Source organism: Agelaius tricolor, unplaced genomic scaffold (assembly GCF_023055355.1).
Source record: "Agelaius tricolor isolate 1412-34295 unplaced genomic scaffold, bAgeTri1.0.p SCAF_7, whole genome shotgun sequence".
In the NCBI taxonomy this organism is placed as follows: Eukaryota; Metazoa; Chordata; class Aves; order Passeriformes; family Icteridae; genus Agelaius; species Agelaius tricolor.
This window is the reverse complement of record NW_027269267.1, coordinates 349,682-376,834: the sequence shown is the minus strand read 5'-3', so window position 1 is coordinate 376,834 and position 27,153 is coordinate 349,682. Positions and strand designations below refer to the sequence as shown.

General features: G+C 53.2%; 1 protein-coding gene across 6 annotated transcripts in view; it reads left to right on the top strand.

The window, feature by feature from the left end:
• Positions 1–14: 14 nt before the first annotated feature.
• Positions 15–27,153, top strand: part of NUP98 (nucleoporin 98 and 96 precursor) — a 35,816-nt gene continuing 8,677 nt past the window's right edge. For 3 of the 6 annotated variants that reach the window (XM_071430005.1, XM_071430010.1, XM_071430009.1), the window contains exons 1-23: positions 15–169; positions 3,494–3,597; positions 3,992–4,093; positions 4,265–4,444; positions 5,145–5,284; positions 6,793–6,900; positions 7,485–7,668; positions 8,739–8,902; positions 9,623–9,760; positions 10,306–10,393; positions 12,628–12,720; positions 13,060–13,200; positions 14,108–14,241; positions 15,746–15,933; positions 16,750–16,866; positions 17,903–18,207; positions 18,958–19,071; positions 19,800–19,938; positions 20,165–20,342; positions 20,908–21,072; positions 23,917–24,093; positions 25,115–25,265; positions 26,133–26,544. In XM_071430005.1, coding sequence (XP_071286106.1) covers positions 3,525–3,597; positions 3,992–4,093; positions 4,265–4,444; positions 5,145–5,284; positions 6,793–6,900; positions 7,485–7,668; positions 8,739–8,902; positions 9,623–9,760; positions 10,306–10,393; positions 12,628–12,720; positions 13,060–13,200; positions 14,108–14,241; positions 15,746–15,933; positions 16,750–16,866; positions 17,903–18,207; positions 18,958–19,071; positions 19,800–19,938; positions 20,165–20,342; positions 20,908–21,072; positions 23,917–24,093; positions 25,115–25,265; positions 26,133–26,544 — 3,491 coding nt within the window. In that variant the 5' untranslated portion in view covers positions 15–169; positions 3,494–3,524. Of the gene's footprint in view, positions 170–1,318; positions 1,466–3,493; positions 3,598–3,991; positions 4,094–4,264; positions 4,445–5,144; positions 5,285–6,792; positions 6,901–7,484; positions 7,669–8,738; positions 8,903–9,622; positions 9,761–10,305; positions 10,394–12,627; positions 12,721–13,059; positions 13,201–14,107; positions 14,242–15,745; positions 15,934–16,749; positions 16,867–17,902; positions 18,208–18,957; positions 19,072–19,799; positions 19,939–20,164; positions 20,343–20,907; positions 21,534–23,916; positions 24,094–25,114; positions 25,266–26,132; positions 26,545–27,153 lie in introns of those variants that run through there. The other 3 variants (XM_071430006.1, XM_071430007.1, XM_071430011.1) reach the window with 3 other exon arrangements.

Sequence of the window (27,153 nt, the reverse complement as noted above, 5' to 3'; positions counted from 1 at the left end):
GGCGCGGCCAATGGGAGGCGGAAGCGGGGCGGGGCCGAGGCGGCGCGCGGGGGAGGCCGGGAGTGCGCGCGCGGGCTGTGACGCAGCTGCGGCCCCGTGAGGCGGCGGCGGCGGCACCGCGGGCCCGACCCGGCCCGGCCGCTCCGAGCGGCGCTTTCCGGCACCCACGGTGAGCACTGGGGCCTGCCAGGGCTGCCCTGCCCGCCCCCCGCGCCGAGCCTGGCCGCCCTGCCCTCCCGGCGTGGCTGTGGCGCCGCCGCCAGGCCTTTTGTGCCGGGAGACCGGGCGGTCCCGGAGTGGGGGGGGGGGCGCGGGACGGAGGGAGGGCCGGAGGGAGGCGGGAAGGATGTGAGGGAGTGGGATTTCCCGGCAGCCGTGCCCCGGCTGTTTCCGCAGTACCTGGCCGCTTTTGGGGATTTTTAGGCCTTTTTGGTTGTCCCGGTGCGGGTCCGGTGGGAGATTCCGGGTGTTTTCCACGGGGGATACCCGGCTCTGGATGCGGGTAACGGCCCGGCGGTCCCGGGCCCCGGGAGTTATTTACTGTCGTGTTAAATAGACGTAGTTTAAAGTTAGGTTGGTTACATGTGATTGAAGTTATGTTGGTGATATGGGTTTCTTTGGGTGGTTTTGGGGGATTTTCTGCTGTTGCTGTTAAACTTCAATTAGAGCTTTTTGGCGTGAGGGATCTCCTCAGCTGGGGCTGCAGCGAGTGGGAGGGGGATCCTGTGTAAAACCCTCGAGTTTTACTAATTCTGGTCCAGCTCTTGGGTTCACAGAATCCCCAAATCCCCGGGGCTGGCCCAGCCCTGCCAGCCCATGCAGTGCCAGCTGTGCCCCATGGGCACCTTGTCCCCAGCCCAGAGCACTCAGTGCCACCTGCAGGGGACACCTGCAGGGCTGGGCACTGCAAAGCTCCCTGGGCAGCCCCTGCCAAGGCCTGAGCTCCCTTGCCATGGGCAAATTGCTGCTGCTGGCCAAGCTGAGCCTGCCCTGGCCCAGCCTGAGGCCGTTCCCTCTGCTCCTGTCCCTGTGCCCTGGGAGCAGAGCCCGACCCCCCCGGCTGTGCCCTCCTGGCAGGGACTTGTGCAGAGCCACAAGGGCCCCTGAGCCTCCTTTGCTCCAGCCCCTGCCCAGCTTCCTTCCCTGCCTGGACACACTCCAGCCCCTCCAGGTCTCTCTTTCTCTGAGGTGCCCAGAACTGGGCACAGCCCTCGAGGTGCAGGGGAGGAGGGGTGGGTTTGAAGTAGAACACAATGCTTGCTGTGGGAGGGGGAAATCTTTCCATAACAGGTTTTCTCTTAAAATATGATTTTTTTAGATTTCTTCTTAGGTAGAGTTTGGCGTTTAGTGATCTCAGGACAATGTGAGAGCAGTGACTTAAAAAAGACGAGCCACAGAAAATGAGTGACTTGTGAATTTGCAGATAAGGATGAGAGTCACAACATCGGACAGCTGGAAAGTGCAGGTGATTTTTATCTGGCCTGAAAGGGAAACTTGCACTGGCACAAGGGGAGGTGGCTGAAAATACTCCATAGGAATGGACAGGTGTCTTTGGGAGCAGGTCCTGCTGGAGAGGGACCTGAGGGGTTCAGCCTGGAGAGAAGAATGTGCAGGGTCAACTTTTCCACTCTCATAACTCCCTGACAGGAGGCTCAGCTTGGACAGCAGCAGCAATTTGCCCATGGCAAGGGAGCTCAGGCCTTGGCAGGGGCTGCCCAGGGAGTTTTGCAGTGCCCAGCCCTGCAGGTGTCCCCTGCAAGTGGCACTGAGTGCTCTGGGCTGGGGACAAGGTGCCCATGGGGCACAGCTGGCACTGCATGGGCTGGCAGAGCTTTGCCAGCACCAGGGATCCCATGGGAGAAGGTGAGGAGGGCTCAGGGTGCAGTGTTACCCTGAGGAGCTCTCCCAGGAGCTCTGAGAGTTTGTCAGAGCAGCTTTTCCTGGCTTTTACCGGGACCATTTTACTGAAATTCCTCTTCCCGGGACAAATGAAGCCTGTAAGGATTTGCCTGTGGATGTGTGGAGACCCTTAGCAGTCCGAAATTGTGCTGTGTGTCTGTTGGAGTAGGTGGAGGTGACACTAAAATCATTTTTGCAGTTCTCCTGCCAGGGCAGTGCGGGATTGGGCTGGTCTGGGCTGATTTGGTCTCCAGCTGCTCAGGGTTGAGGGAGCCTGTGGCTGCTCCCCGTCTGGATTTGGCCATTCCCGGAAAGTGCTGCTGGTGTTAGGGAAACAAACACTTCAGTTTCAGGGGTGGGCAAATGGATGTAGCAATTTCCCTGGGGGAGGCTGTGCTGGGCAGTGCCCAGTCCCTCTCTGCTTGCCTTGGGCACAGGGAAAGGGCAGCTTTGGCTTTAGCTGGAGTTGTTTGCCTTGGGAATGTTGCTGGTGTGGGCCATCCTTGCACTGCTGATGTTCTGCAGTGCTGCGTGTGGCTACTGCTGCCAGGGAGTACCTGGGAATGTGGGTGAATTCCTCATTTCCTACTGAATCTGGAGGGAGGTTGGGGTAGTGCTAGCTTTTTTTTTTGGTTTTTCTTGTTATTGGACATTATTTTAGTAATGTGTATTTTTTCTGGTTAGTATTGTCATTTTCTTCTGGCTATTATGACTTTTCATGGATCATTACACCCATTATTTTTGGTCAGCATGGCATTTTGGGAGTAATACTGGCTTTTTTTAACTTTGGTATTTTCTTGCTATTATGGCTTTTTTGGGTTAATATGGCATTTCTAGTTCTAGCTTTTTGTTGTTGTTGTTGTTGCTAGTACTACTGTTTTGGGGATAATATGAACATTATTTGGGGTGGTACTGGCTTTTTTTGTTAATCTGGCAAGTTTTTGACTAATCTGGAACTTTCAGTGGTGAAGCTGCTGTTCCCCACAGTGTGCCTGAGGAGCTGTGGGGATTATTGTGCTGGATTTGTTGACAAACTCAGAGAGCTGGGGCAGAGTTTGTATCTGTTTGTGCTGTGGGAGGAGGCTGGGGAGAGGCAGCAGGGAATGTGCTGTAAAGAAACCGTGGGGGCTGGAGAGGGAACTGGGCCCTGCAAAACTCCCCTGGAACAGCAACTGCTGGGGAGCAGAGGGAGGCTGGGTTCCTGTAATCCCTGTGCACTGCATTCCCCTCTGCCGTGCTTGAAGCAGTTGGCAAAATGGGTGGAACAGGAAAATCATTCCTGGAAACCCCCAGGATTGCTGTGGGATCACTGCAGCCCAGGACACAGGCCGAGATGGGCAGGAACTCCAGCCATAATTAAGGGTGACAGCTTAATTTTAGGGACACTGGTGTTTAGTGACACCTCCTTGGCTGTGGTGTCACTGGAATGTTGGTGCCCTTGGCCCTCCTGGGGTTGTGGCAGGGTTTGGAATCACATAGTGCCATGGGGTTGGTGCTGAAGGATTCTGGTGGGATTGCTGCCCTTGGCAGTGAAGGAGATGGAAAACGAGTTTGTAGGGTGAGCTTTCAATAAAACCTGAATTCTGCTTTCCAGGTCTAGGAAGAAAACCTGATACATCCTGAAAATGTTCAACAAATCCTTTGGCACTCCATTTGGAGGCAGCACCGGCTTTGGGACAACTTCAACTTTTGGGCAAAGTAAGTGACATATCCAAGGTGGCTTCAATGAGGTGTCTTTTCCTGGAGTGAGCTCAGAGGATCCCAGGGAGGTGGTGATCCTTTGTGGAATGGAATCAGGGAGCTGCTGGGTGCTCCAGCTGGCTTGGAAGAGGTTCAGGAGCCCGAGGCTTCACCCCTAACCAAGCTTTCTGTCTGGGCAGACAACCAGGGTTCCGTGTCTGCTGTGGAAATTCCTTCTGTGGGAAGGAAGAGTGGGAAATGCAGTGCTTGGGGAAGGTGGTATCGCTGGGGTGTTCTGGGGCTGGCACAAATCTGTGGTGGGTTTGTGGGGAAGGCCTGGAAGGAAGAAGCGTGTGTGTTCTGGGGCTGTGTGGAGCTGCAGCCTGAGGGGCTCTCTGGGCTGTGCTTGCAGATGCTGGCTTTGGCACCACCAGCGGAGGGGCCTTCGGGACCTCGGCCTTTGGCTCCAGCAACAACACCGGCAGCCTGTTCGGGAGCACGCAGAGCAAGCCAGGTATGCCCCAGGGGCTGGGCACGGAGGGAGGGCAGAGGGGAGCAGCCTGAACCAGGGAATCGGCAACAAAAATACCCAAAAAGCACCCTCCCGATCCCAGGACAGCAAGAACTGTCAGAGCTCCCAGGCAGAGGAGGTTGTGAAGGATTAACCACCTGTTTCTGTCTGCAGGAGGGTTGTTTGGGTCTACTACATTCAACCAACCAGCCACCTCCTCCACCAGCACTGGCTTTGGCTTTGGAACATCCACTGGGACATCAAACAGCCTCTTTGGAACCACCAGCACTGGTGGAAGCCTGTTTTCATCCCAGAATAATGCCTTTGCACAGAACAAACCAGCTGGCTTTGGAAGTGAGTGAGACTGGCACCCCTCTGCTGTTGGGTGGGAGAGCAGTTGGGTGGGACAGGGGCCAGGGTGGGGCTGGGGGGTTTCTCCTGCAGGATACAGTGACATCCCTCTGCCCACAGCAGCTGGGGAGAGCCCACATGCTCCTGAATCTGTAGCTGTGATTCCAGCCCTACATTTTAAAATAAATTGCCAAAGGTTGTTGGTTGGAATTCTTTATCTTGAATACTGTTTTGGGGCTGATTGATTTTAGGTTTTTTTTTCCCTGTGACAGAGCAGTTATAATTGGGTTTGTCTGTGGCAGGAGAAGACAGGGAATGCTGTTAAACTCTTCTGTAATTTCATGAGGCAAAAGCAACTGCTTGGAGCCCCTTCTGAAAAAAGGAGCCTTGCTGATTCTCTTTATTATAAAGTTATTGTGTTGTTTTCTTCCTACTTGGAAGGAAGGAAACTGACTGCTGTAGAAGGAAACTGCTGTGGTTTGTCTGGTGTTTCTGGAGTGCTGAGTTAAGGACACTTCTGCAGCAGGGCACTGCATTAGCAGCACCATCAACATCCAGCTTTGCTGTCAGATTATTTTTCCCAGCAGTTTTTTGCATTTTCAAACCAGTTTCTAGTTTGAATAAAGTATTAGGGTTTAAGTTTTAAATAGTTAATTTGGGTTTGTTGTAATACTGATGTTGTTACTTTTTATGCTTTATTCAGACTTTGGTACAAGCACCAGCAGTGGGGGGCTCTTTGGGACCACCAACACCACTTCCAACCCCTTTGGGAGCACATCTGGCTCTCTCTTTGGCCCAACCAGCTTCACTGCAGCTCCAACTGGCACGACTATTAAATTTAATGTAAGTTCTGCTCTTTCTTCTTACTCCAGCCTGTTTACTGTGGGAAGTATACAGTTTTGCAGTCGTTTGTGTGATGTCTTGGTCACTGAGGTGAAAAAATGAGTTCATGTGCAAGTGTTTTGAACTGATTTGAAAACATCCCCTCTCAAACACGACAGAATTCCAGGCTTGCTGGGTTTAGGGCCAACACTGAAGGAGTAAAGGAGCTCCTAAAGCTGAGCCTGTCCAGCAAGTGCTGTGGAATTGAAGGTGATCCATGGCAAATGCTGGCAGCAGTAAGGGTTAGAGGCATCTTGGGATGGGTCAGAATCAGCATAGCTCTGCTGAGCCAGCCTGGCTCTGGGAATGGGACCTGGCAGGAGAGGAGTGCTGTCCTGCCTCCTCCGGACGAGTCCCCTTTAAGACAGGATTCAGTAACTGCTACAAAGTTCTGTGGCAGTTGGGCCTGGAGGGTGGCCCAGCAGAGAGGCCTTGAGGAACTGGGCTACCTGGGGCCTGCTGGAGGAGGGGCTCTCTTCCCCAGAAACTTGTTCATGCAGATCTCAGCCCTCTTCATTTCCAGACTGAGCTGATGTAAGGCTGAGGCTTCGGGGACAGAGCTGTGATGCTGCCTGGGCTCTTGCAGTGCTGCTGATTTGTACTTCCATAGCACTGTTAAAAAGAGGGGGGATACTGGAATTCATGCAGAGCTCCAGGGTTTGAGTCAGAAGCTGAGGTAAACTGCTGTAAAAGTGAAACAGAAAGCAGAATTGCTGGGTGTTGTTTTGAGTGTTCCTGTGACTAATTCCACTGTTGATCATCATTAAACACACCTGGGTGAGACCTCAGCTGTACAAATAATGATGGAATCATAAAAACATGCAATCAGACAAGATTTGGGCTGGGAGGGACCTTAAATCCTACCCAGTGCCACCCCTGCCATGGCAGGGACACCTTCCATTGTCCCAGGCTGCTCCCAGCCCCAGTGCCCAGCCTGGCCTTGGGCACTGCCAGGGATGCAGGGGCAGCCCCAGCTGCTCTGGGCACCCTGTGCCAGGGCCTGCCCACCCTGCCAGGGAACAATTCCTCATGGCCAAGATCCCATCCAGCCCTGCCCTCTGGCACTGGCAGCCATTCCCTGGGTGCTGTCCCTGCAGGCCTTGTCCCCAGTCCCTCTGCAGCTCTCCTGGAGCCCCTGCAGGCCCTGCCAGGGGCTCTGAGCTCTGCCTGGAGCTTCTCCTGTCCAGGTGAGCCCCCCCAGCTCTCCCAGCCTGGCTGCAGAGGGGCTCCAGCCCTGGAGCAGCTCCGGGGCTCCTCTGGACTGGCTCCTGGAGCCCCACATCCTCCTGCTCTTGGGCCCCAGGGCTGGGGCAGCACTTCAGGTGGGGTCTTGCCCAAGCAGAGCAGCCATGCAGAGCCTCAGGTCTGTGCTAGGTGTAGGATTTCCCAGGGAGTTCTGCAGGGAGTTGTGGCTGTGTTCCCCCATGTCTGGCTGGATTTTAACCTGGCTCTTCCTCCCTTCCCGGCAGCCCCCAACCGGCACCGACACCATGGTGAAATCCGGCGTCAGCACCAACATCAACACCAAGCACCAGTGCATCACTGCCATGAAGGAGTACGAGAGCAAGTCCCTCGAGGTCAGTGCAGGGGCACACAGCCCTGCCTCGGGCCTTTCTGGGCCTTTGCTACTGTCTGTGCTCATGAATGCAGAAATACTAATGAACCTTCAGTATCTGCATCACACACGAGAGGTGTTGTCAAGTAAAACAATTAATGCAATGCCACGCTGACTGCAGTTGGGTTCAAGTGCTTGATGCGAGTCTGGAAGAGCTGAAATTCCATCTTGTCAGAAGGACATGAGATCCTGTTGGGAACAGCCCTGCTCTGCTGAGATAATAACGGGATCCCAGGCAGAGCTCAGTTGTTTGTTATAAATTAATATTCCCAAGGATTTATCCTGAGGCCTTCCCATTTGGGCTGGTTTGCTTGACCCTTCAAAACAGATCATTTATAAAGTATCTGAAAAGGCTCTGGGATGTCAAATCAAAGTAAAAACATGGATCTAAGTTCAGGTCCCGTTTTTAGTGTCCTTATTTTTAAAAATGCGGGTGTTGCAGCTTTTCTTGAGCCTTCACCTTGGTGAAGATGGGGTGCTGGGTGAGTGTGGTAAGAACATTTGCCTGCCCTTGTCCTGGGTAAAAAGAGCTGGATTTTCCTCTAGGAACTCCGTTTGGAAGACTACCAGGCTAATAGGAAAGGGCCCACGAATCCTGTAGGAGCAGGAGCAACTGCTGGCTTGTTTGGCTCTTCCACTGCCACGTCCAGCACAGCCACAGGACTTTTTGGCTCTTCCACTACCAATACAGGCTTCTCCTATGGGCAGAATAAAACTGCTTTTGGAACCAGTAAGTACTGCCTGGCACTGGTGTTCCTGTGAGTGCATGTGCAAATATTCTGTTAAACCATTTAGAATTCTGTGATGCTGAAACACTGCTGTGAGCTTAGAGTTGTGCTGGTTATATTGCCAGCATTCACTGGTGCAGCTCCTTGCCATAGGAATCTATTTTCTGTTTTCTTACTTTCCCTTGGAAAAGTATAAACAGCAGTTGGATTTTTATTAGGTTTTGGTGCAAATTGAAAAGTAAATAGATCATAGAATCCTAGAATGGTTTGGGTTAGAAGGGACCTTGAAGCTGACCTAGTCTCACCCCGCCATGGCAGGGACCTTCCACTGTCCCAGGCTGTTCCAAGCCCTAATGTGCAGCCTGGCCTTGGGCACTGCCAGGGATGCAGGGGCAGCCCCAGCTGCTCTGGGCACCCTGTGCCAGGGCCTGCCCACCCTGCCAGGGAAGGATTTTTTCCTAGTACTGGATATTTGTGTTTGTGGAATCTGACTGTAAACAGATCCAAATCCTCCATGCTGTAGGAATGGAGGTGGTTGTTGGCTGAGCAGAGACAGCACCCAGGGAGCAGCTGGAGCTGGCCCAGGGGAGGGATTTAGGTTGGATTTTAGGGCAAGGTTCTTGCCCAGAGGGTGCTGGCACTGCCCAGGCTGCCCAGGGAATGGGCACGGCCCCGAGGCTGCCACAGCTCCAGGAGCCTTTGGCCAGAGCTGCCAGGGATGCCCAGGCTGGGCTTGCTGGGCTCTGGGCAGGGCAGGGCTGGCACTGGGGGATCCCTGGGGGTCCCTATAGCTCAGGACATTCTGTGACCCTTTTTGCTGTGTGCATGCTGGGGTGTGGATGTGCTGGGCTGGCTCTCTAACTGCCCTTGGTGTCCCAGGTATGACTGGCTTTGGCACGGGCACCACCAGGGATGCCCAGGCTGGGCTTGCTGGGCTCTGGGCATGGCAGGGTGGCACTGGGGGATCCCTGGGGGTCCCTATAGCTCAGGACATTCTGTGACCCTTTTTGCTGTGTGCATGCTGGGGTGTGGATGTGCTGGGCTGGCTCTCTAACTGCCCTTGGTGTCCCAGGTACGACCGGCTTTGGCACGGGCACCACCGGGGGGCTCTTTGGGCAGCAGTCCCAGACCACGAGCCTGTTCAACAAACCCTTTGGCCAGGCCACCACCACGCAGAACACCGGCTTCTCCTTTGGGGGCACCAGCACCCTGGGCCAGCCCAACACCAACACCATGGTAAGAGGGGCTGCAGCTGCTCCTGCCGGGCACGGGGGCTGCAGCGTTGGGTGTGCCTCACGTTCCCCTGCCGTGGGGTACAAGCAGCGTGCCGAGCTCTGGAGGCTGTGGTGCACTGAGGAACCTCCTGGCAGTCAGCTTTGTTCCTGACAATTGGAGAGCAGTCAGCTGTTCACAAATCATGTACCCACTCACCTCCTCAAGCAGCTGCTGTCTAGCAACTCCTATGCTTCTGATCATTTTCACACAGATAATGTCATTCCATTGTCAGCCTTCTTTGGGAATTCAGTCTTGGGCTTTCTAGTGACAAATGAGCAACATTTGGGGGCTTTTGTGACAGATTCTACGTAGTTGTAACTTGTATGACTAGAGGCTTTGGCTTCAGATATCCTGTGTTCTTTGTGAATTTGTTGTGACTTCTCATAGAAAACCCTGTGAAATGTTTCTTTTCCATCTCCATTGTTCAAAGTGATGAGGAAATTCTGATATCCTTTAAATCTTGGAGCATAAATTTTTGGGGTTTTTTAATTTCCTTTTAGTAACTAATTTTTTGGAGGAGGACTAAAGCTTCTGGAATGCTCTTCACCCCTCCTCTTCCCCCAGCACGAGGGCAAAAGCAGCATTGTTTTATTGCCTGATTTTGTGTGTTGGAATCTTTGTTGTCAGTGCTGGACTTGGAAAAGCCTGGGAGCGTTACCTTAACCTGGTTCCTTTTTGTAGGGTCTCTTTGGGGTCACCCAGCCCTCGCAGCCTGGAGGCCTTTTTGGGACAGCTGCCAATACAAATGCTGGGACTGGATTTGGAACGGGAACTGGCCTTTTTGGACAAGCCAACACGGGATTTGGTGTTGGTGGTTCGGTATGTCTGTGCCTCTGTAACAAAGAGAAAACCAAGCAGAACCCTGTTCGGGGTGCTGACTGCACAGAAGTTGTGTCAGCTTAGGAATTAGGATGTCTGAGATACAAGAGTCAGGTGGTTTGCTGGAAACTGGAGGATAAACAGGTGTAGTAGAGTCATTTTTTAACAAGTGATGTGTGGAGTGATAAAAGCAGCTGGAAATACTGAGGTTTTCAGTGACTGGGGTGCCTCAGCATAGGGCTGTAAGTTGTGATGGACCAAAACCAACCTTGGTTTTTGATACTCAGTCATTTTGGTTCTGGTGGAGCAAAAATCACAGGATCACTGAGATTGGAGAAGTCCCTTAAGCCCCTTGAGTCTGACCCTAGCAGCTGCTTTTGGGGATCTTGCAGGTGGCTTGGGATAACCCCACCCATGGGAGGGTGGGCTGGGGGGCTCAGCTGTGCTTGGCTTCAGTTCTGCTTCCTTGCCTGCAGCCAAGCACCAATACAGTTCCCATGGTGTCAGCATCCCAGGTTTCCAAATTGCTGTTGTTTTCCTTTCAGACCCTGTTTGGGAACAAGCCTGCTGGATTTGGAGCCACCACGACCAGCGCTCCCTCGTTCGGTACCACCACGGGCGGGGGCCTCTTCGGTAACAAACCTGCTCTGAGTTTAGGAACCCCTGCAAACCCTTCCAGTTTGGGGACAGGGAAAATAGTGTGGCTTCAGTCATTTAAATCTGTACTGTGTCTACCACACACTGCAGAGAGCACATGCTGGGTACTGTAGTGTTGGAATGGTCAGGTGAACGATGGCCCTGGCACAGTGCTGGGTGCTGGGTTGTGCCTTTGCTCTTGGTGGGGCTCCCTGACTCAGGAAATAGATGGTCAAGTTTTGGTGAGTCCTTAAGGGAATTTTCAGCCTGGGATGGTCAGGATAGCTCCTAGGATCCAGGGGAGCATTGGGAAGGGCATTCCCAGCAGGTCAGGGAGGGGATCCTGCCCCTCTGCTCAGCTCCAGGGAGGCTCATCTGGAGTGTCCTGTTCACTTCTGGGCTCCACAGCTCAAGGAAGACCAGGAGCTACTGGAGAGGGTCCAGGGAAGGGCACAGAGATGATTTGGGGTCTGGAGCATCTCTGGTGAGGAGAGACTGTGGGAGCTGGGCCTGGTCAGTCTGGAGAAGGGAAGGCTGAGAGGGGATGCATCCATCCACCCAAATAGCCCACCCATCCACACACATCTCTCCAGGGGTGTCAGGATGGTGCCAGCCTCTGCTCAGTGGTGCCAGTGGCAGGACAGGGAGCAATGGCCAGGAACTAAAACACAACAATTCCAGCCCAGCCTGAGGAAGAACTTCCTTCCCTGGAGGGGCAGAGCCCTGGAACAGCTGCCCAGGGAGGGGCTGGAGTCTCCCTCTCTGGAGACATCCCAAACCCCCTGGGCAGCTCCTGTGGCACTGCTGCAGTGACCCTGCCTGGGCAGGGGTGTGTTGGGTGGACCCTTCCAACTCCATCCATGCTGTAATTCTGTGGTTGAAAACTCTTGAAATCAAGGATTCAGGGAGCAGAGGGGTTTGTTAGGAGGTTATGAACACCCTGTGTTGGCACAGCAGCACTGGGAGAATTGGGTTAAAACCAGTGATCCCTGGGCTTGGGCAGGTGTCAGGAGATCCTGCACTGCAATGAAGGTGAAGTGAGTCAGCTCCAGTTGTCCTTGGTGGTGGGAAGGACCAAAGTCCTGGGGAGCTGCTGGTGTGTTCCTGGTGGCCTCTGATGTGAGAACTGCTGTTGGGTGGGTGTGACTGAGCAGGAGCAATGTGTAAGGATGGCTGAAGGGAGTGGCAGCTTCTTTCATGGGACTCTGAAATCTCTCCTGCCTTTTTAATTCTGGATCTCAGAGCAACACAACTGTGTCTCTGAGAGTGAGTAGGAGGGAGTTGGACCCTGCCATCCCTGTCCTGCAGTGCTGTTTTGTGTTGTTTATTTAAAGGCAGTGGGGCCTGCCATGCCTTTAGCGTGCTGTGCAGCCTGCCCATATAGACAGGGAAGAACTCAAGGGAGCTGGCTGATGTTTTAGATCCTTCCCAAATCAAGCTCTTTGTAGCTCTCAGTGCTCTGAACCAGGGCAAGCAGGGTTTGACTGTGGTGAGCAGTGCTGGGCAAACCTCCCAGGGGAGTCAAAGGTGCTTTTGAGTTCTTGTTCTGCTGCTCAGGATCTCCATGGCCCCACAGTGTGTTGGCACTGTTTGGTGGAGACCAGCCTTTGCAGTGTGTGGTTTTGGTTTGCCGGTGTAGCAGTTTATAGGAGGAATGAGCTGGATTCCAAGGGGTTGGTGCACACCTGCAGTTTTTCAGTTTAATCCTGGCTTTGTGTACTAACCAAGCGTGGGATGGGCTCAGCATCTGCAGTAGAACTGAGCTCATGGTAGATTTGGGGTGGCCTTGTTGCAGCTACAGCTGTGCCCTTGAGCTGTGCAGATCTGAGTTCCCACCTGCTCTGTGGGGAGGGTCAGAGAAATGAGTGTGGTATAAACAGGATGGATTGAGGTTTGTTCCCTCCAGGCACTCAGAAAACCCCAGCACGTTTTACTCCACTGCCAGCTAGAGCAGCATCATGTCAGCTCTGGGAAACTCTGAAGTTTGTAACAAACTGAAAAGCTTAAGAAGACAGACCAACATTTTTCTGTGCTGCTTTACTGCTATATTTATAACTAAAATGTGTTAATTACCAGTGAAGTCCCTTCTTGCTGATTGCCAGTTTAACCTGCGCTGCTGGAAACAGTGAGAAATTTGGCTTTGGCAGGGCTCTTCAACCCTGTGAGGCTTATTTATTTAAATAAATGGTTTTAATTTCATCTCTAATGAGCTGCTCATTCTGTTGTTGAAGGTTTTGGTGCCAACACTGCTGGAAATAGCTTGTTTGGAAATAAGCCTGCGACTGGGACTCTGGGCACTGGACTTGGAACAGGGTTTGGAACAGGTAAGCAGTTTCCCAGCTCATGTCTGGGCAGCTCCAGCCCTCAGGCTGCAGTGCAGTCCAGCCTGGGCATTGCCTGTAGCTGAGTTAGGAAAGGCTGGCTATGTTTGAGCTTCAAGCCAGGATGGCTTAGGGCAGCTCCAAGGGGAGCTTCTCAGCACAGTGCCAAGTGGCCTGGCAGAAATTGGGCATGACTGGTGGGGTCCTCTGTGCTCAGAGCCTCTGCTGCCTGCAGCATCCCCAGGCATGGAGGGTGTTTCCTGCAGTCCAGTAAGGAATTCTTTGTTGTGCCTGTGAACATGCCAGAGTCAGTGGTGACTGACAATGCCCTCTCTGTCACAGCTCTGGGGGCAGGACAGACATCCCTGTTTGGGAACACGCAGCCAAAGCTGGGGGGAACGCTGGGAACAGGAGCGTTCGGAGCGCCAGGATTCAACACATCCACAGCCACCCTGGGCTTTGGGGCCCCTCAGCCTGCTGTAGGTGAGTGTCCATGAGCCTGCTGCCTTGTGCCCACGTGCCTGAGCACAGGAGCACTCCCTTCCCAAAGGGTTTGGAGTGACAGAGCATCTCCTTGGGGCCACTTCTGTTCTCAGTCACAGTGCAGACCGTGTTAATGACCCTTGTTCTGCTAGCTGTAGGTATGTTTTTAAGGAATTCCAAGTTGCTTTGTGTACCCAATAATTGCACCTATTTTTAGAGCATTGTCTTGAAGATTAGTAAATTTCCCAAATTGAATTTGGGGCAGCAAGAATAGATGTGCACAATGAAAACTAAGGGAAGTGCAACATTGGATTTTTCAGTACTTCCAGATAGGAGAGGCCTAGAGGGCCTTTATTAACAGGAATGCTGTGCCTTTGGGACAAAAATAAGACCCAGTTGTCTCCAGCTCTCCTGCTGACTTCCTGCAGACCCTGACAATAAGCTGCTGTTCTGAGATGGTTTTGTGGTTCTTTGGGAATGCCCACTTCTCTCCTGAATTTATTGGAATTAGAATTAAGCTGCTTTTGGTGGCATGAATGTTTCATGGGGTGAAGTCTTAGAGCATTTCAATAGGAATTAAAATAAAATGCTTTAAGACAGACAAGATTTAGAATCCATTGTAGAGGAGACTCTAGACCTGTATGGTTGTGGTAGCAGTAATGTCAAAATTCTGCATGAAGTGTTTTCCCTGCCTACCCTTTCAGAAGCCAGCTGGATTAGTTGAATATTCTGGCAGGCCAGGCTCTTTCCACTGCTCTGTAGCTCTCTGTGCCCTCAGCTTTTCACCCATGAGAACTCAGTGAATATGGTTGGACACTCTGATGGAGGAAGGAGATGATCTGGGCGCTGCTGCCTGCCCTGGTTCTGTTCCCAGAGCTCTAAAACTGAAATGCTGCTCCTTTTGTAGCTCTGACAGACCCCAACGCCTCTGCAGCCCAGCAAGCTGTCCTCCAGCAGCACCTCAACAGCCTGACCTACTCCCCCTTTGGGGACTCCCCACTCTTCAGAAACCCCATGTCAGACCCAAAGAAGAAGGAGGAGGTGAGTGCCCATCAGCCCTGAACTCATTTTATGGGTGACAGGTGGAATTGCTTGGTCTCTGTGCACTCCTCATCACTTCAGTGCACACTGAGCAGCCAAGGAAGTTGCCCTCTTGCTCTCCCAGTGGTGCAGTGGCTTTTTACCCTCCACGACACAAAGTGCTTTGTTTTATCCCAGTGGAAGGTACCCTGCCTGTGGCAGGGGGGCTGGAAGGGCATGGTCTTTAAGGTACTTTCCAACCCAAACCATTCCATGATTTCCTGCTTTTGCCTGCATCACAGCCTTGGCTGTGGAGTTCCTGGGCTCCCTGCTGCTGATTGGGAATAAAGATGGATCGTTGTTAATGCTTGGAAAATAATTGTAGTGCTTTGCTTAGGACATCCCTGAGAGTCTTTGAGAAACCTTTCCCTGTTGCTTTGTTCAAGAGATTATAAAACAAACACTTCCCAGGCTTTTTAGGTGGTAGGGGAGGTTCTGAGTGTCTGCTGCCCCTGCGCAGGTTCCAGGGGCTGGAGGGGAGTACTGCCTGGCACCTGGAGCCCAGGGTGCCCACGGATCCAGGCTGATGGCTGGGGTGCCCATGGAGCCCAGGGTGCCCATGGAGCCCAGGGTGCCCATGGAGCCCAGGGTGCCCATGGATCCAGGGTGCCCATGGATCCAGGGTGCCCATGGATCCAGGGTGCCCATGGATCCAGGGTGATGGCTGGGGCTGTGCATGGAGCCCAGGGTGCCCATGGATCCAGGGTGATGGCTGGGGCTGTGCATGGAGCCCAGGGTGCCCATGGATCCAGGGTGATGGCTGGGGCTGTGCATGGAGCCCAGGGTTCCCATGGATCCAGGCTGATGGCTGGGGTGTACATGGATCCAGGGTGCCCGTGGATCCAGGCTGATGGCTGGGGCTGTGCATGGAGCCCAGGGTGCCCATGGATCCAGGGTGCCCGTGGATCCAGGCTGATGGCTGGGGCTGTGCATGGAGCCCAGGGTGCCCGTGGATCCAGGCTGATGGCTGGGGCTGTGCATGGAGCCCAGGGTGCCCGTGGATCCAGGCTGATGGCTGGGCTGTGCATGGAGCCCAGGGTGCCCGTGGATCCAGGCTGATGGCTGGGGTGTACATGGATCCAGGGTGCCCGTGGATCCAGGCTGATGGCTGGGGCTGTGCATGGAGCCCAGGGTGCCCATGGATCCAGGGTGCCCGTGGATCCAGGCTGATGGCTGGGGCTGTGCATGGAGCCCAGGGTGCCCGTGGATCCAGGCTGATGGCTGGGGCTGTGCATGGAGCCCAGGGTGCCCGTGGATCCAGGCTGATGGCTGGGCTGTGCATGGAGCCCAGGGTGCCCATGGATCCAGGCTGATGGCTGGGCTGTACGTGGAGCTCCCTAACCTCGGTGCAATTATTACTTCCCTTTGCTTACCACCCCCTTTGCCTTTCAGGGCCCTGGGCTGGAGCACCCTAACTCTCTGTCCCCATGCCTGAGATTCCCAACTGTCCCTCTCTCTGTTCCAGAGGCTGAAGCCAACCAACCCAGCAGCCCAGAAGGCCCTGACGACCCCCACCCACTACAAGCTGACCCCCCGCCCTGCCACCAGAGTGCGGCCCAAGGCCCTGCAGTCAGCGGGCTCAGCCAAGTCCCAGCTCTTTGATGGGCTGGATGATGATGAGCCCTCCCTGTCCAATGGAGCCTTCATGCCAAAGTGAGCTTCTCTTTTGTCTCTGTGTGAGAATCTTCTGGAAACTCCTGCATATTACTTGAATCTCATGATTTTGTGCTATGGTTCATATTGGAAGAACAATAAGTTGTCTGTAAGGCTTCACTAGAACTGTTTTCTGTAGAGGAGGTGAAAAGGTTCAGCTTAAACTCTTAAGCTGTAAAATGAGGTCAGCCCATGATGGGAAACAAAGCTCCTATAAAGTCATTGAGGAATTCTAACAAGGAAAGCTTGCACAGGGTAATACTTCCTGCTCCTGAACTGGGAGTGTCAACAGGTTTGCTCATGCCCTAAATATGGAGGCAGATTTCTGGTGGTTTTATCCCAGCCCTAGTTCTGTTTCAAATCTACAGATATTTCTGTGAGAAATAAATCATGGGTCTGCCCAAGTAATGCTTTGGGTTCAGTTTTTAGGTGCAGCAGTGCCTGTCATATAGAAAAGGAGTTTGGAAAGATTTGAAGTTGAGTGAAAACAAAGGGCTAATGAACCTGCACTTGTGGGCCAGATCTGTGTTAGTAGAAAAGCTGATTTGGGAAACAGGGAACACTGTGGTTTGCTGAACTTGGGCTTTGAGCCTTTCACTGGCTTGTGCTTTTTTACACCTCTATATTAACCAGAGCCTTGAATGGAATTCCCCAAAACATTTTAGGATCTCTTATGGGAGACTTGATATGTCCTGGGTGTGGGAACAGTTCTTAGAGCTGGTTCCTGGCCCTTGGAGCATCTGGATTAAGTACAAAGTACACATGTATGCAGTGGATAGATCCAAATTTCCCTTCCTTGGTGTGTTGTGTGTTTAGGAAGAGCATCAAGAAGCTGGTTCTGAAGAACCTCAACAGCAGCAACCTGTTCTCTCCCGTGAGCCGAGAGAACGAGGACCTGGCGTCGCCGTCAGAGTACCCGGAGAATGGGGACAGGTGAGTGAGTCACCCTGCAGGGCTTGTCCTCAGAAAGGCAGACTGGTGCTGCCTGTCCCTGAGTTACTGCTGGACAGCTGCCCCTTCTTCTCAGGGCTGTCACTTCCCTGTTCATTGATAGCAGTTGACCTGCTGCGAGATGCATTTCCTCCTGCACTAACCGTGTGTTCTTGCTGTGTGGGCACTGCCAGGTCACCCCACCCAAAATCCAGGTCAGGGAGCAGGAACTTAGGTTCTGGATGAGTCTCTCTTCCCTGCCTGTAGCAAGAAACCAGGATATTCCTCGGGGGAAGTGCTAAGCCTGACTCTGAGGGGAGAAGAACCTCTGCTGGTCAGTCCTCAGAGATGTGGGAATTGCAAGGGAGCTCCACTGATCCTCGTGTCTCATATTTCTATTTTCTATATATGTGTTTTGTACAGATTACAATGAGGAGCCTCTAAGGCTATATCCTTCCCCACCCAAAGCCAGAATTCCAACCTCCTCTAAAAAACCTGTGGACATATTTCAGTTGAACTCTGATTTTTGCTTTGGATTTATTTTAATCAGAGTCTGGAAAAAACCTGCCCAGCTCAGCACGTTGATTTTATTGAAAGCTACTAAAATAAGAGCTGCTGTGTGAGTGAGGTCACCCTGGCCCTGTGGGCAGAAGGTTTGGAGCTGTGGGGTTGCTGTTACACTCCCTTTGAGGCTTGTCTCCAGCCTGAGCTCCCTGTTCCACTCAGCTCTGCACAGGGCACAGCCTTAGTCCCCAGGCTGTGGGGACTGTCCCAGTCTCACCCCTGTCCTTGCTGTAGTGGGAGCCTCAGTGGCAGTCAAGCAGGAGCAGAGGGAAGGGGAATAATCACTGACACTGCAGTTGGTGTGGTCCTGTTTGCTCTTTGTTTGTAAAGAGGAGAATTTTAATCATAGAATCAGAGAGTCTCCTGAGCAGGAGGGACCCACAGGGGTCACCCAAGTGCAGCTCTTGGCCTGCCCAGGAATGCTGGTGTAAGTCCCTGGGAAGGAAACAATTCATATTCTCCTTCCTCTGCCCAGGTTCTTTCTGTCGGTGCCTCCCGAGGAGAACCACAGGCAGGACGGGGAGCGGGAGGAGGAGGAGGAGGCCCACGAGGTGACCAGGTTTTACACCAACCCCATTGCCAAGCCCATCCCACAGAGCCTGGAGGGCAGCGGGCACAAGCCCCACGCGGGCGTGGACGACACCATCGTGGCGCTGAACATGCGCGCGGCGCTGCGCAACGGCCTGGAGGGCAGCAGCGAGGACGCCTCCTTCCAGGAGGATTCCCTGCAGGAGGAGTGGGACAAGGAGATCGAGCCTGGCCTCCAGCAGCATCCTGCAGGTGAGGCTGCCAGGAGCAGCATTGCGTGCAGAGTTTGCTGCTCTTTGATGCCCTCAGCCTTTGCTTTTTTCCCTCCTCCTTCCACCAGAATACAAATGTTGCTTTTCTTACCAAGTGCAGAAATTTTATCTGCTGAGTCAGTGAGCATTGAAATTTTATCCTCCAATTTTATATCACGTGTGTTGGAGTTTTTTAAACTTGAGAAGGTAAATGGAAAAGATTTGTTAATCCTCCCAGGTAATACTTAGGTGCCATGTAATGAAACTGGCAGGTGACATGTGGAGAAAAAATGTGTGTAGACATTTTGGAGATGCAAAATGCTTTTGGGAAATAGGAAGATCATTAGACAAATTAATAGATGAGGAATTGGAGCCTGTTAAGTGTAGAAGAAGCTGCAGTTTGGTCAGCAGTGCCTGAGGCCCCAGGCTACTCAAGCTGGGAGGGAGAGTGCTTCCTTCAAGTGTTGATACATCTGCAATTTTTCTTCTCCCTGCACACCTTCTTCCTTCCTGTTTGCACACCTGCTGCTCCCTGGCAGATGCCTGAGCAGAACCTGCCTGGGCACTTGGTTTAAATGTGCTCTGGAGGCTGTGGAATGAAGGTGTTGTGGTGTCTGTTTGCTTTGGGTGCCCTGATTCTCAGTTCCTCTGAGGCTTCCAGCTGTTCAGGCTGGCAAAAGAAATGGGATAACAGTCTGGGAATGTTGATGCCTTGCTGCCAGCCCTGTTCTCAGGGAGTGCTGTGTTGCAGGGATTGTCCTGACACGAGCTGGCTACTACACCATCCCGACCCTGGAGGAGCTGGCCCGGCTGACCAACGACAGGAAGGAATGTATCGTGACAGACTTCACCATCGGCCGCACGGGTGAGACCCCAGCCTCCCTGGCCTTCACCCTGACCAGGGATCCTAAACTGCAGAGCCTCAGCTCCAAACCCTCAGTCTGACTGTCACCAGTGCCCTTGCTTTGGGAGCAGTTGGCATCAAAGTTTTGTAGGATTCTAGGATAAAATAAATCCCAGTATCTCAGACTGATTTGGTTTGGGAAGGGCATTAAAGCTCCTCCCATTCCATGGGCAGGGACACCTTCCACTGTCCCAGGCTGCTCCAAACCCTATCCATCCTGGCCTTGGACATTTCCAGGGATCCAGGGGCAGCCACAGTTTCTCTGGGGCCTGCCCACCCTGCCAGGGAACAATTCCTCATTGCCAAGATCCCATCCAGCCCTGCCCTCTGGCACTGGCAGCCATTCCCTGGGTGCTGTCCCTGCAGGCCTTGTCCCCAGTCCCTCTGCAGCTCTCCTGGAGCCCCTTCAGGCCCTGGCTGGAGCCTTCCCTTCTCCAGGTTGAACATTCCCAGCTCTCCCAGCCATTTGATATTAGTGTCAAAGTTGATATGGCTTCTCCAGAGTTTTCTCAGGGGGAAGGAGATGTCGCTTTGCTCAGGAGACAGGATGGGGCTGGGTGGGGACACGGGGAGCACAGCAGGAATGTGGGCTCTCTGGCACATGACTTTTCACAGTTTTAATTGTGACTTTTCACAACTTAATTGGCCTTTTCACAATTTTAATTGTGACCTTTTGTGTTGTTGTGCAGGTTATGGATCAATTTACTTCGAAGGAGAAGTAAATCTAACAAACTTAAACCTGGATGAGATTGTACATATCCGGAGAAAAGAAGTTATTGTTTACCCTGACGACGAAAAAAAACCTCCCATTGGGGAAGGGTTAAATAGGTAAGTGTTAGATAAGCTGAATTTTAGAACCCTGACAGTCTGCTGTGCTCGCAGGCTGCAACCAAGAGACAAATCCAAACGGTGCGTTCAGTTTACAGCGTCAATGAGTTACTTGAGGTTTCTGAACCACCGGTTGGGTTTAAGAGCTGACAGGAGTTTACCTGGCCGGGGCTGTGCCCTGCTCAGGTTCCCAGCCCCTGGTTCTGAGCCCGTTGTCCCTTGGCAGGCGGGCTGAGGTGACCCTGGACGGGGTGTGGCCCACGGACAAGACGTCGCGGTGCCTGATCAAGAGCCCCGAGCGGCTGGCCGAGATGGACTACGAGGGCCGGCTGGAGGCCGTGTCCCGCCGGCAGGGCGCGCGCTTCAAGGAGTACCGCCCTGAGACCGGCTCCTGGGTCTTCAAGGTGAGCCAGCCTGCAGCCCTGCCCGGCCTGCAGCCTTCAGCATCCCCAGCTCAAAGCATTTCTGACCTGCGACAGCTGTCTGGAGTGCCTGGGCTCTGGTGAGAACCATCCTCACCAAAGCAGCTCCTCAGTCCTGGCAGCGTTCAGGGTCGGGTTGGATGGGGCTTGGACCAACAGACCAACCCTACTAGTGGAAGGTGCCCCTGCCCATGGAATGAATGAGCTTTAAGGTCTCTCCCAGTCCAAACCAGTCTGTGGTTCTGTGGTGAAAACTGTGGCCCCTGACCTGCCTAGAGCAGGTAGTTTTGTAATACCTATAATCAATAACACATATGAAATGATACAATTACCAAGCACTACAACACTGAACTGTCATCCCAGAGTCTGCGACAGCTGATAAACTTTAAAACAACAGCCTCTGTAGAGAGGCTGAATTTGTTGCAGGTGTCCCAAGAGTTGTGTGTTAGGACACCGGTATAGGGCACAGTTACACCTGCCCAGTGTTCAGGCCTTCCAGAAATTTCACTGCCAAGCTGTGACACATTTGTCCTTCTCCTTAACACAGGTAGCACACTTTTCCAAGTATGGCTTGCAAGATTCTGACGAGGAGGAGGAAGATCATCCTTTAAAAGTGGACATCAAGAAGTTAAAGACCACACCTGTGCCACCCCCAGGGCACCTGCCACCCCAGCAGATGGCCCTGAACGGCAAACCAGCGCCCCCGGCTCAGGTAGAAGGAGAGCAGTGACTAAAGGGGGTTGATGACATGGAATTTGGAGAATAGCTGTGCCTGGGAAGGGGGTGGTTGGAGTGCAATCTGGAGAGTGAAGCCTCACAGAAACTCTTCTGAGCTCTGCCTGAGTGGCTGCGTGTTGCTTTCCTTTGAGACACTTGACATTGCAGACTAAGGATGGGGCGGGGAGGCTTTCAACCCTTGTTTCTTGTTTGAATTCTAGTCTGAGTTTGGCAGATTTGCACCTCTTCTGGAACAGCCCTTGTTTTTGTGACTATTAAATGCACGCCCGTAATGCCACCGCCGTGTGCTGCCTGCCTGGACAGTGATGCTGTGCACTCAGTTGCCTTTACCACCATTAGTGTGCAAGACTGTCTGCTTTCCATTTTAAGAATGTGCTCTATTTTTATTAAAATAATACTTTTTGTAAGGCTGGCTATATGCTGGCTTCATAAACAGATTTGTGTTGGATGTGACTGCTTTAAATCTTTGCAAAACATCCTCAGTGCTGGGCCCATCTTACACTGGAATGTTTGACCCACAGGCAGTGTTTGATCTAGTTCACTGGGAATACCAGGAGCCCAGGTGGGCAAGAGGCCAATGGCCCCTGCCCCTGGGCTGTCCCAGCCATGGTGTGGGCACAGCCCCAGGGCAGGGATTGTCCCCCCCAGCCAGGGATTGTCCCCTGTGCTGAGCACTGTGTGACACCTCGAAAGAGAGTGTCCAGTTCTGGGACAGAGAGACCTGGAGGGGCTGGAGCGTGTCCAGGGCAGGGAATGGAGCTGGAGCCCCAGGAGGGGCTGAGGGAGCTGGGGAAGGGGCTCAGCTTCAAAGGGGGCTCAGGGGGGACCTTGTGGCTCTGCACAGCTCCTGACAGGAGGGTGGAGCAGGAAATGACCTCAGGTTGTGCCTGGGGAGATTTAGGTTGGATAGTGGGAAAATTTCCTCCTGAAAAGGGCTGTCCAGCCCTGGCACAGGCTGCCCGAGGCGGTGGTGAAGTCACCTCGCTGAGGGATTCCACAGCCTGTGGATGTGGCACTTGGGATGGGTCAGTGGTGGCCCTGGCAGTGCTGGGGCACGGTTGGACTTGGTGGGCTCAGAGGCTTTTCCCACCTCAGCAGTTCTGTGTTTCTGACACAGAACTCTCCCTGGTACCCAGTGTGAGTCTCTGCTGACCATTTGTGTGGTCAGAGCTCTCCAGGCAGGTGATCCCTGATCCCTGTTAGCAATTCCAGAAGCACCATCTGCTCCCTGGGCAGAGCATCCTGCTGCTGGGGCAGGCTGGGGCTGCCAGCTCTGCTGCATTCTGCATGGAGAATCCCAGAGCAGTGGCCAGCTGCTGCTCCAGCTCTCCTGGCTCCTCAGCTAATTAACACCCACTCATGCATCCCTCTGCTGGAGTGGATCCTTAATTACTTGCATTTTGAGCTGCACACGTGGCTGCCCAACAGCATCACTACAGCTCCCCTCCCTGCTTCATGTTCAGACTGGGGGACCAGAGCCGGGGTTTTAAACACTCAGGAACACTGGGAGTATCACTGATATATTCAAATATTCTTGCACAGTCCAGTGTACTTAGCAAAAACTCCTCCAGGTCCATTAACCTCTCTAACTTGCATAACATTAACTTAGGTTTTAATTTTGAAATTAGGAAAAACATCATTTTCCCAAAACCCTAAGGAGCATCATAGTATCACTTAAAACATTGCAAACTCTTGGTGTAGAACACATCTGGTAATACTGTTATTTGGGCTATCGGATGCATTTAATATCTAGACTTGGTTTTTGCTTTGTCCTTCCTTACTAAGTTAAATATTAATGAATTTATTAATATTGCAAGGGAACTTGCTGCATTAAAGCCCAATGAAGGGAGCAGTGAAACTTGTGTGTTTGTAACCATATTTTGACTTGTAAATCTGTTCCACACGTGGGGCCAGGCTCAGATTCTGCATCTGCCACTCAGTTCCATCCTTACAGCCCCCCACAGGTGATTTTATCTCAGCTGAGACCCTTCACCCCATCCTGGCTGGTTCTACAGAGCTAAGCACAGCCTTGTGAACATGCTCCTTAATTCCTGAGCAGGATTCCCAGGACGCTCCCTGCCTAGGCTTCCTCACTCCTGCTTTTGCATCACTTCAGTGCTCTTTACTGTGTTTTTTCTGGGAAGCTGGAAGCATGTGGCTTTCACAGGACACAAAGCTGAGTCATGGGATGGTTAAACTAGAACCAAACCAGTACAAGGGAGCTCAGGTCCCACGGAGCCAGCTGGGCAAAAGTACAGCCCATGTGAGCAGTTAGCCGTGGAATCATGGAAGGGTTTGGGTTAGAGGGACCTCACAGCCCACCCAGTGCCACCCCTGCCATGGCAGGGACACCTCCCACTGTGCCCAGTGTCCAGCCTGGCCTTGGGCACTGCCAGGGATGCAGGGGCAGCCCCAGCTGCTCTGGGCACCCTGTGCCAGGGCCTGCCCATTACAGTGTCCATGTGAAATGCAGATCTTTGTGGAATGTAGGCTCTGTGACTGGAGTTGGTACCACATGGGATGGATCGGGGAGGGAGGGAGGCAGGCAGGACACACAGAGCTCTCCCTTCGCTGGGCACGTGAGAACTGCACTGCTGAAGAACAGTTCCCTGAACTGCATGGCAGAACTGGGAGAACTCCAGGAGGGCACCGCTGCTCTGGGACTGCTCCTTCCCTGGCACGGCACACCCTGAAGGTTCTGTGTGTCCATCCCTGCCCTTGGTGTGCAGCCTTGGCAGAGCCCACAGGTGCTGCTGGGAGCCGTGGCTGTCCTGGCTGAGCTGTGTCTGTGGGTGTGACCTGGCCTCTGTATCCGCAGCCCCTGGAGCTGGAGCAGCTGGGCAGGCTGGTGGAGCTGGACAGTGACATGGCAGACGTCACCCAGGAGCCAGCCCAGGAGCCCTTGGCAGAGGATGCCCTGGCCGAGGAGCAGGAGGCAGTGCCAGCGTCCACGCACATCGCGTCCACCCAGGGCATCAACCCCTACGTGCTGCAGGTCAGTGTCCAGCCCTGCTCCTCCCTGGGACACGAGGGGAGCACCTCTCAAGGGTGCTTCTGCCTCCCCAAGGGTGGTCACACACATCCCATGGAGTGGGGCTGAGCTCATACACCACACCTCTGTTCTGGGGAAAGCCCCACACGTGGAGAGCTCAGTGCTGACATGGAACACCTTAAAGCCAGAGCTCAGTGCTGACATGGAACACCTTAAAGCCAGAGTTCAGTTTCCAAAATTCTGGGAGCACTGGGACAAGCTGAACTGATACCAGAGCAGCTGCCTTGAGCCCCTTTTGCCTTGGTAGAAAAAACATTTTGGGGTAACTGGTCTTGATTTGGGGCTTGGTGTTGATGCTTTTATTTTACAGTAGCACAGAAGATTTGGGTTGAGAAAAACCATAAAGCCCATCCCATCCCACCCCTGCCATGGCAGGGACACCTCCCACTGTCCCCAGTGCCCAGCCTGGCCTTGGGCACTGCCAGGGATGCAGGGGCAGCCCCAGCTGCTCTGGGCACCCTGTGCCAGGGCCTGCCCACCCTGCCAGGGAACAATTCCTCATGGCCAAGATCCCACCCAGCCCTGCCCTCTGGCACTGGCAGCCATTCCCTGGGTGCTGTCCCTCCAGCTCTTTGTAGTTTTTGTAGAAGGACAGAACCTTGAACACTTCTGGGCTTCTCCCTGTAATGAGAAATAGACCAGAAGTTACTCCTTAAGCTGACAAACAGCAGACAGAGCTGAGATCTAAGCAATCAGGGTTGTTGTGGGCTGTCACCCCCATCCCCAGTGAGTCCTGTGCACTGATGATGTAACAAGAGGTTGTAAAACCTCATCCATCAGGCAGCAAGCCTGAGCTGTGCCTCCACTGTTCCTTGGAATGTTTGCATTGTGGCTGTGTTGTTTGGTCATGTGCTGCATGTAGGAGTTTTTTTGGGTGGGAAGAGCTATTTTGATGAGCTTAGTGAGCTGCAGCTGATGTTCTGAGGGGTTGCTGATGTTCTGGCTTGGCTTCCCACATCCTCAGATCATGAAAGCTTCCTTGCTTGCTGATGATGACGACCTGGATTTGATCCTGGATTATCCTGGGAAGCAACCTGTCAAGATAGACACTTCCCAAGAGATCTGCTCCCCAAGGCTTCCCATTTCAAAATCACAAGGACAGAAAAGACACTCAGGTATGGTGAGAAACCACAGATTGTATGAAGAAAGGTGAATTTTAACATGAACAGGAAAAATCCTGGGGTCTGCAGTAGTTCCTTCCTGCCACTCCTCCCTCCTCTACTCATTCCCTGCTCCAGCACAAGCCCTGCCCTGAATGCTCCAGTACCTGGAGCACCTCCTCACCTCCTCTGATGCTTGCACTGATCTTTTCCCCTTTTTTTTTTTTCTTTCTTTTTTATTCCTGCTTGTGTGGATTTTTCCCCCTTTTAAGATCTCCCAGAGGCACCAACTTTGCAGCTTGCTTTGGAGGTGGCCTGTGGTGGCTCTGCTGTGGGCACCAGCTGTGCCCTGCACAGGGCAGCCCCTACCAGATTCCCCCACTGCCCAAACCTTGCCCCTTGCACTCAGTGGTGCTTTCCATAGGGATGTTGAGGAATACCTCTGGGAACAAGCAGGAAGGTGCTCCCTGATGGAGGAAACCCATTAATTCAGATCTGTTAATCAATTCAAAGCTCACATGACTGGCAGGGACAGCCCTGAGGTGCGTGTGAGCCCTGCTGATCCGTGTGCCCCCCCACTTCTGCTCTGATGTCCTGATTCCAGCATTAAATCAGGGACTCCTTTGGGAATGGCCCAGTTTGGGGTGGAGTGTGCCTTTCCCCTTCCTGGGAGCACCCCTTGTGTGCCTGTGGGCAGGGCTGGAGGGTCAGTGGGACTCAGCACTGCACACAGTCACACTTAGCTCCGTGTTCCCATCACACCATCCAGGCCTTTGCCACTGGCTGTTCTGGGAATTCCTGAAATCCCTTCAAAACCCAGAAATGCCCTCTGAAATACAGCTGCCCTTCCACTGAACCGTTCTTCCTGCTTCTCCCCATCAGCTGCTGGGCTGCTGCAATCCAAGTTTGCCAGTGTCCTTTCCCAAGCACCGAGTGCTGCCGTGGCAGATGCCAAGGGCCCCAGGACTTTGGACAGTGCCCCCTCTGCTGCTCTGTGGTCACCGCTGGCCTCGGCCTTCACGGTGCCCGCGGCCGTGCCCGAGGTGCAGGTGAAGACAGTGGGGGCCCGCAGGCAGCGCGGGCTCGTCCCCCTGGAGAGATCCATCACCTATGGGAAGGGGAAGCTCCTGATGGACATGGGACTCTTCATGGGCCGCTCCTTCCGCGTGGGCTGGGGCCCCAACTGGACGCTGGTCAATTGTGGAGATCAGCTGAGCGGCTGCGGTGAAGCGGAAGACGCTCAGGTGGAGCCCGTGGAATATGGATTCCTGCCCACTCCCGTGGCTCCCAAATCGTGAGTAGTGCTTCCCTTCAGGATGGATGGGACAGGCTCGCTCTCCATGGCTGGCAGAATCTGCTGTTCCTTCTGACAGGCAGGAGTGGTGCAAGATGGGGTTAGCCATGGAGATCTCCTTCATGGCCCTTCTCCACAAAAATATCTCTGTTAAATCCTGGAATAGCATAGTAAGAGGATTTAGTTTTTCTTTTTTATCAAACAAATAGCACTGTCACCCAGCACAAGGTTAAAGAGAAGGTTCAAAGTTGTTGTCCAGAAAGCTTCCAATCTCTTGGTTCTCCCTGAGGACATCTGCCCTACCTGAGGAACTTCTAGTTCAGCTTCTCAATTCCCAGACACCTTCATAATGCCTGTGCATCCAGCACATGGGCCTTTAGGGTCTCCATACCTGACCTAGACTGCAATATAGCCCAGTCCCACCATTTAAGTGCTCCAGAAAGCTTGTCTGGATGTTCTCCAGCATATGTGAAGTGCTTAGGAATGAGCTGGGGTGAAGGTGTGCTTGCTGCCTCTGCAGAGTTCAGTGAGTCACAGTTTATTCACTGAACCACAGAAGGTTTGGGATTAGACACTTAAAGACCATCTTGTTCCAACCCACTGCTGTGG